At 41.9% G+C, this 8610-nt stretch overlaps 1 protein-coding gene across 1 annotated transcript; it reads left to right on the top strand.

Annotated features, from left to right (window-relative positions):
• Nucleotides 1-1777: 1777 nt before the first annotated feature.
• On the top strand, nucleotides 1778-7241 carry RAN (RAN, member RAS oncogene family). Its single transcript, XM_035340823.1, has 7 exons — nucleotides 1778-1895; nucleotides 2799-2841; nucleotides 3667-3751; nucleotides 3845-3970; nucleotides 4942-5129; nucleotides 5661-5831; nucleotides 5946-7241. Exons 2-7 carry the CDS (start codon nucleotides 2806-2808, stop codon nucleotides 5988-5990), a joined length of 651 nt encoding a protein of 216 aa, XP_035196714.1. The 5' UTR covers nucleotides 1778-1895; nucleotides 2799-2805; the 3' UTR covers nucleotides 5991-7241.
• The last annotated feature ends 1369 nt before the right edge of the window (nucleotides 7242-8610 follow it).

Genomic DNA, 8610 nt, shown 5'->3' with positions numbered 1-8610 from the left:
GTACCTTTTGTACCATTCCTCATTTGTCCTTAAATAACTTACAAATAATGGTTGTCTTTAACTTTGTTAAGTAAATCTTTTTATCTACTTCAGTGAGTTGCTATGTTTGTTGTCAGCTAACCTGAGTCAAATTATAGGAAATGTAAAGATCTTTTAAAGGTAATTATTTTGATATCTTGTGGACACCAATCTCTTAGATAGCGATCTGACACTGTTGATGAGTGCTCGGAAGTGTTTTTTGTTTGTTTTTTTTTTTTTTTTTTTTTTTTTTTTTTTACCTTTGCTGAATGTGGCTATCTGGAGCAGATACTCTGTAGATGCCCTGAACACTTTTACATTATAATAAAAGCTAGATACATAGTAATTTATAATGACTTGTAAATATTTGACAGGAGCTCAAAACCTACAACGGGACTTTTTAATTAGCAATCTATTTTAATAATTCAAATTAAAGTATCAGATCGTATAACCATTTTTGTTTGAGGGGTAAAAAGTAGTTTAGTAATACATTTGTAACACTACTGAGAAGTTTATAAAGTACACTGTATGGTCTATAAACAAAGCTAGAGATTGATTTTTTTTTTCCTGGAAGTGTTTATATTGTTAAAAACTGCCAAACTCCCCTAATGTGGCTTTGTGGGCTCCTATTTATAAATGACTGCCTATTTGTCAAGAAAAGAGGTGGAATTCACAAGGGTTTTATAAAGATTGAATTGTGCTGAGAACAATGTAAGATGACTTAATATATTCTGAAAAATATCTTTCCTGACACCTAGAGGTGATGAGCAAATATGCTAAAAAAAAAAAAAAAAAAGGGGCAAACACAATCAAGTTGTCCAAAAAGAAAGCAAGTTCAACAAGCCGGTGATTCTTCCATGAAAGAAAATCTTATGCAATATTTGTATTGCCATCAAAGAAGCAAAACATACAGCAGAGTGCAACAACTTTTACAAAAGTTTCTGTACACATTGCTGCTATATATGTAGAAAATGAGCAAGATATAAACTATATTTGTGTATTTCATCTGCCATTACATATTTTTATATTATTTCAATACAGAGGTATTTAAAGTTCATTGATTCTGCATTATGGATGTACCAACGTATTTTATGCAGACCACGTCAAAGTTGCTTAACTAGGGAAAAAAGTGGAGAACTAGGGTAACTAACTATACTAGGGGAAATATTGGGGAATCTGTGAACTCACAAACTTGGTATGTATAGATCTGTATTAAACATCTATTTTATGTTGTTTTGAAGAGTTTTTGAGCAACTTTGTTCCACTGAAGTATGGACATGAGGGGTGAGAAAGCCAAATGCAGGGCTTACATGTTTTATGTTCATTCACGTGCACTGTAATGAACGCAGATCAGTTTGTATGAAGTGAGAATAATGGTTGTAAGGCACATTTAAGGACAGCCCTTTTGAACAGTTTTTACCTGAAAGCCGATCGATTAAACCATCCAAACCACTTTATTAAACAGTGGCAGTGACACCTTAGTAGTTTCTCCAAGCAACTACGTGCACTTTTAAAACTCGGTGTGCACCAGGAACTGGGTCAGCTGACCCCGTTCTCCAGGACACGAATGGGGACGAGGACCTCGAGGTCTATCCGAGCCCGCCCCATCAACCCTCGGCACCACGATTCGCCCCCGCCCCCCCCCACCACCATGGCCCGCGGGGCGCTGCGACCCCCGGGCCGCTGCTCCCTCAGGCGGAGCCGCCGCGCGCCGGCTGCCTCCCGCCCGCTGCCCCGCCACACCCCACGTGACGCGCGGTCCCTCCCCCTCCCCGCGGCCGCGCGGCGTCGCTCTCCGGGCATTTGAACCGCGCTTCCGCCATCTTCCCAGCGCCCAGTCACTGCGCGGAGCGGCGCTGAGAAGAGCCTCGCGGAAGGTAACGGGCGCTGAGCGGCCTCCGTTTCAGTCCCCCGAGGGTGTGAGGGGGGAGCGGGGCCGCACGGAGAAGAGAGCGGTGCGAGGTGGGCGCCGTGTGGGAGCGGGACCGGGGCGCGGCGCGGTGGGCCTCAGTGAGCGGCACTGGTGCTGTGAGGCCGCCGGCCGTGCGCGGCGCCGCCCTCCCACCGCCCCTCGGAGCGGGGTAAGGGCCGGCTCCCCTCCGTCCCCGCAGCCAGGGCGGGCGGCATCCGGTAGATGGAGCGGAGCGGGGCCCCCGAGCAACGGCCCGCGGGGGAGGGGAGGCGGCGCTGCCCAGTCATGGTGGCGCTGGGCCCGCTGTGAGTTGGGGCGGGTGGGGAGGCGCCGTTTGGGATCCCCCATAGAGCCCCTGGGCAGTTCATTCCCATGTGTGTGGGGGGGAGGTCGGTTATAACCGCATGTGAGCGGCTCGGGGGAGGCTCTTTGTGGTGCCGGGCCGAGGGGCAGCCCTCCGTGAGGCAGTGTTGAGGGGGATGCAGCTCGGGCAAAGGGAACCGTTCTGAAAGGCAGAGGGGCGCGGCGGCCGCCGCCGTTACGGGGCGGAGGGGGGTGGAGGGAGGCGCCGCCATTTCCGAGCGCTCCCGCCGTGTGTGGGGAGGGGGGAGGCGGCAATGGACCGGGACTGGAACTGGGGGGGGGGGGGGCGGGAAGCAAGCGGGGAGAGGGGCCCGGGATCGGGGGGCCGGGGGGGGGAAGCGGCGTGGGCCGGGTTACAGCCCCCCGCCGGCCGCTGCCGAGTGGCGCGCAGAGCCACGCGCCTCGGGAGGCGGTTAGGGAACTGAAAAGGGCGCCCAGCCCCTTCCGGCGGGGCCCTGAACCAGCTCGGCGCCTATGAGCTCACATGCTTCCATTTCCCCTGCAGACCCAGCATGGCCGCCCAAGGAGAGCCCCAAGTGCAGTTTAAGGTAAAGGACTGCGATATTTTTCTTTTTTTGTTCTTTCCCTTCAGTAGAAAAGTAGCAGGAGCGACTCTCAAGTACAAGTGTGCATGGTAGGTTTGGGTCTGAAGTGCTGTTCTTCCATTAATAGTGCAACCAGCATATGACTTACCACAGCCCTGTAGTACAGTCTATTGCTATTTGTAATTTTGTGTAAGTATCATTTTAGAAACAAGAGAAACATTAAAGCTTACTAAAAGGGACAATTACAGCAATAACCAAAATGTGCTTCACATATCATACAACAAGTTAACATACCAAGTTAACAAGTGACTTAACATATCATGTTGGTCTGAATTTGGTGTAGAACATATTTTAGAACAGAGAATTTCTTATTTTAACAGCCAGAATTCTTTAAGACTGCTTCATGGAAGATTGTTACTTGTATTTCTTCCAATGCTTGGCTAGGATATCCCAACTGTTAGTTGTGCAGGTTTTTTAAATTGTAATATTGTAGTGAGTTTATCCAGTTCAGTTGCTTAAGTGAGTTTCTTTAAATACCATCACATTCGGGTTGATTAATCCAAATGTTATTAATTCAGTCACTTACAACTTAGTAGAACTACATTTACAATACATCTTAGTTCTGAGTTACAGGAATTAGATAAACTTGGAGTTACAGATTAACAGGTTTAATAAATGGGGTCCCAATAAAGTGAGTTACTTCATGGGTGATTTCAGTTTTTTGTTTACAGCATTTTGGAAGTCTGAAGTCTCTGTGGTAATTAAAATGAGCAATAAATGCTTCAAAGTGTGTTGCTTTAACTCTTTTTTGCTTTAATGTATCAACAGCTTGTCCTGGTTGGTGATGGTGGCACTGGTAAAACAACATTTGTAAAACGTCATTTGACTGGTGAATTTGAGAAGAAGTATGTAGGTATGTCTGAAGAAACTTCTAAGATGTAATATTTTACAATTAGAAGTACAGTTCACAACTTAATAAGTGGAGTGCTCTTTTCTATTCCTGTAGCAACGCTGGGTGTTGAAGTTCATCCTCTGGTGTTCCATACTAACAGAGGCCCTATTAAATTTAATGTATGGGACACAGCTGGCCAGGAGAAGTTTGGTGGTCTGCGAGATGGCTATTACATTCAAGGTGAGATGTGTTTATATGCAGGAATACCCTGTAGCTGTCAGAGGTCAAGTCTTCATTCTATTCAATTCAGCCAATATGGTTTTCGAGTTCTCAGACTTTTTATACAGATACAAACATTTCCTTTGCTAGGCAGCCTGCCCTTATGTAGGAAGACTTTTTTCAGTTTGCTACTGCAGGCTTTGGTATTAATGAAAAACTGTGCACCCTAAAAGATGAATCTGGTGGAAAAAAGGCAGTTAAAAGGTGGAAGTATGTGTTTCAGTTAGTAAAACTTGCATCTGTTGTCTTCGCACCAGCACAGGATGCTGTGGAGTGCACAAACTGTAAAATCTTTAGATATGGTAAAGATCTACGTACACTTGATAGAGGATAGTTGCCTTCAGAAGTTGCGACAACCCCTTAGTTTTTCTTTTGCCAAGCTCTATTCTTTGTATACTTTAGTCAGCTGCATATTTTTTAATATTCTGCAAGGGATGATTAGACTCTGATGCTATTGCTTTTCCTCTAGAAATATCAGGATCAAGTCAAGCCCCTGTGTTCTTTGAAAAGCTTTGCTGCACAAGGGCATCCTGAGATGTGGACTACAAGCTCTCAACTTACCTGAAAGCCTTGATAGGATGCCTAAAATTAGTTAACTGGGTATTGACTAATTTCTGTCAAATATTTGGGTAAATTACAGTTGATTTCTGTCATCACTTCCTATGCCATGCAACAGTAAGGTGTTCAGTAGGACAGTGGAATGAATAAAACTAGCTGGTATTGTGGCACTGAAGATGTAAGATGACAGGGTCATGGGCTGAGCTCTGCAGACTCATGTGTATTGAACTTGTTAAGAGTGTATTCTCAGAACTGTGAGGAAAAAGCTAATGCAGGCACCCCTAATGAAATATTTTTATGGATACCTTTTCCCACTCGATAAGAAAGTTAAGCACTTACACTTCTGATGTAACTCCTAACTTCTTTTCTTACAGCCCAGTGTGCCATCATAATGTTTGATGTAACATCAAGAGTTACTTACAAGAATGTACCTAACTGGCATAGAGACCTGGTACGGGTATGTGAAAACATCCCTATAGTGCTCTGCGGCAACAAAGTGGATATTAAGGACAGAAAAGTCAAGGCAAAATCTATTGTCTTCCACAGGAAGAAGAATCTCCAGGTATGATGGCATGAGTTTGTAGGAATCTAGATTTACTAAGTCTATCAGCTGCATTTGGGTGTTCCGCCTTTCTCACTACAGGCTCTAATATTTCAGTTTACATCCCTTTGGCTACTTGAACCTAACTTCAGGGAAGGGAAAAGTGATGATCTTGTTAAAAGATGATGATCATCACTGGTATTGAGCAGAAGCTATAAGTTCTGTTGTATATGTCTAGCTTCTACTGCTCAGAACCTCATCGTGACACAGAAGTAAGATAGTTCAAAGTAGACCAAGTCATGAGAAAGAAGTACCACTGCCTCCTGAAAGTTGAACTTTGGATCAGATTGTGTACTGTAAAAGGATAAATTTCTATTTGCATGAAGCGGTACTTCTCTAGGAACTTGAATCATAGCTGCTTCTGAGAAGCAGAAGTCACAGAGTCAAAAATACAATTATAAAAATACAGTGAATGGTGCTTGTTAATCTTGGTATGTTCTAAATATCAGTGTTAAGTATGTCTTAATGTACAAAATATATTTTTTTTGTCAGTATTATGACATTTCAGCTAAGAGTAACTACAACTTTGAGAAGCCTTTCCTCTGGCTTGCTAGGAAGCTAATTGGAGATCCCAACTTGGAGTTCGTTGCCATGCCTGCTCTTGCGCCACCTGAAGTTGTTATGGACCCAGCGCTGGCAGCACAGTATGAGCAAGACTTACAGGTAACTGAGGAAGGGGCGAAGGTCAAATGATTGCCTGATGAATAGTATCTGGACTCCTGGGAGTAACTAGAAAAAAGCAAAACAGTTTATAAGTGTAACTTCTCTCTTTTCCAGATTGCTCAAACCACTGCACTGCCAGATGAAGATGATGACCTGTGAGGGATGAAGCTGGAGCCCAGCGTCAGAAGTCTAGTTTTATAGGCAACTGTCCTGTGATGTCAGTGGTGCAGCGTGTTTGCCACTTTATTATCTAGCTGAGCAGAACATGTGCTTAATCTTTGGGATGCTGAAAGAGATGAATGGGCTTCGGAGTGAATGTGGCAGTTTAAAAAACAAACAAAACAAAACCAAAACTTCATATTTTGGACCTGCATATTTAGCTGTTTTTTGGACTGCAATTACTTCCCCTTTTGAGTTTCAAATATAAGACTGCTGCAGTCACACAGAGTGTTAAGTGGTAAATCTTGTTTCTGTCATTCCCATTCTTTTTTTTTTTTGTTTAGATAATAAAGTTGTATTTCAAATATCTCTAAGCAAGTGAATTCTCATGCATTGTTAGAAAACTATTTGAAGTGTCTTCTCTTCTTCAGTTAAAACTAATCCTTGCTTGCCTACTGCACTTCTAACTCTATTTCCTTTCTCTACGTTATGCTCCTGTTACTAAATCAAAGCTAACAGTTAACCTTCCATTGATTTCCTTATGCATATAATTAAAGCATCTGAGCAAAGCTGAACTAACTGCCAGGTAAAACTAAAGCAGTGAACACTTGAGTGGTAAGTGGCAAGATGACCAGATAAGCATAAATTGACCCACGTGAGTGGGAATGTTAGGGCTGTAGGGTGACCTGGGAGTGAAGCATAGTTCAGTTTGCATATGCTACTTTCAGATATGGTGTCTCAACTTTATAACTTCCAATTGTATCTTTTCCAACATGCCTTCATGGAGCTCTGTGTTGTTTCTTTTTAGTAGCCAGTAACAAATGGCAGCTAGGTTTGTTAGATGTCTAAAAGCTGTATCTTTGCATGGAACATCATTCAGTAGAGCTATAGTTGATAAAACTCTCTAAGCATCGTAAAACTCACTAACTAGAAAACAGCTGTAGATGAGCTATAAAAAGCTCTTGGCTACAGAAAAGCATATTAACAAAAGCCACATATATATAAATATCTAGACTTTATTGTAACTGCACCAGGTTCTTAATTTGAAACTCTAGCTTATTACAGCACAACTGGTGGAAAATGTCTACTTTTAACACTATCTTGTAGAAATTAATCTTGGTCAATATTAGTACTGCTAGTAAACAAAACTAAGTTTAAGATACCATTTTTCAGTAGTGTTTGAGTACATGAAGCCTTGAACTCTTCAGTTTTGTATTTTTGGTTTCTTAATAAAGTGGAGCATTTCATTTATTCCTTTTAACTTGCATGTTTGTATATGTAACTCCTACTTAAGTATTTCTTAACACTTCATTCTGATACATGTTAGCAGAAACTGTTGACTTACATGGAGAGAACAATACTGCCTACTTTGCACAAGCTCAAGTTCTGTGGGTTTTTAAAACTAATTTATGAGAAGGTGAGTTGTATTTGGGACCTGAGACTTTCTAAGGAAAATGAGGAACATCATACTTCAGTTGTAAAGATAGACAACATTCTACTGAATTTTATTGCTACAGTATCTTGCTTTAGCTCCATAGTATGGGCTTTCCTGTAGTTTACTAATTTACTTTTGTATATCTTGGTTAAAAATGCTAGCTTGAATATCTGCTGCTGCTTTACTAGCTGTGGAAGCCTTTTTGTCATCAAGTTGTCTAACTTCCAAAAAAAAAAAAGTGTAAATCTTTCAGGAAACTGAAGTAGTTTTTGCAGTGTTGATAAGCCTTTAAAGGGAAGACAAAGATGCAGTATTTGTTTGTCCCATTTCATAAGGTGTTTGATGTGATCTCTACAATGCCCCTGTTGTAGGCAGGTACTAGGATCTGAGTTAAGCAGCTAAAGATCTATGAAAAACGAAAAAGCTGTTTAAAAACTAGAACTGCTATGAGCTTCAGTGTTAATACCAAGTCAACAAAAACTTGAAAATAGTAATACTAGTCCTACCGTAAAGTAAAGCTTTTGACTTGAAAAGTTTTGGATGTGGGATCAGATCCATTTGTTGCAGGACTGTACTTGATTTTTCATATTGAGCTGCTAATTGTTTAACAAAGGCTGCACTGATGTGCACATCCAGTTTCCTCAGCTGTAGTTCCTTAACTATAACACTAAAAAGTAAACAGCTTTGAAGGTTTTCACAAGTTGGGTTTTAGCAAGATAATTTCCTCTATTAAGAAATGAGAGTAAAACTTACCAAGAAGTTCTGTACTAAATAGTCACATCATTAGAGCTCCAACACCATAGTGACTGAACTAATAAGACAATCTGCAGTGGTAACTGTTCGACCTGCTTGGCTGCTAGATGTAGACAGGGTTAGTTCAGGTGAAGTATAGGACTTGGTATGTCTGAATACATCACCGGGTGAGTTTTTCTGATTTTTTTTTACAGTTTTTTTTGATAACATCACAGACTGCTTCCAGTTTTTAACTGTCAAAAGTAAGACAAATTGCAGGCCTGCTTACTGTTTCTAGTTCTGTAATAAGGCTGCAGTGTTAGTGTCCAAGTCCAGAGGCTTGTGTTAGAGTAGTTGGAGAACTAGTGCATCTGGAAATCAGCAGGTGGGGTAAAAGCAATAGCTCAAACTGTCAGAGAAAAGGGTTTGCTGTTGCTTACTCTACCTCTAAAT

Source organism: Oxyura jamaicensis, chromosome 15 (assembly GCF_011077185.1).
Source record: "Oxyura jamaicensis isolate SHBP4307 breed ruddy duck chromosome 15, BPBGC_Ojam_1.0, whole genome shotgun sequence".
In the NCBI taxonomy this organism is placed as follows: domain Eukaryota; kingdom Metazoa; phylum Chordata; class Aves; order Anseriformes; family Anatidae; genus Oxyura; species Oxyura jamaicensis.
Note: the sequence above shows the minus strand (reverse complement) of the source record. Positions and strands in the feature narration are given on the sequence as shown.

What these genes read in the sequence shown, in the direction of transcription:
- RAN (XM_035340823.1), top strand. Translation starts at nt 2,806, where the DNA reads ATGGCCGCCCAAGGAGAGCCCCAAGTGCAGTTTAAG. An exon ending in AGCCCCAAGTGCAGTTTAAG is followed by an intron (nt 2,842 to 3,666) that starts GTAAAGGACTGC and finishes ATGTATCAACAG; the next exon opens with CTTGTCCTGGTTGGTGATGG. An exon ending in ACAGGAAGAAGAATCTCCAG is followed by an intron (nt 5,130 to 5,660) that starts GTATGATGGCAT and finishes TTTTTTTGTCAG; the next exon opens with TATTATGACATTTCAGCTAA.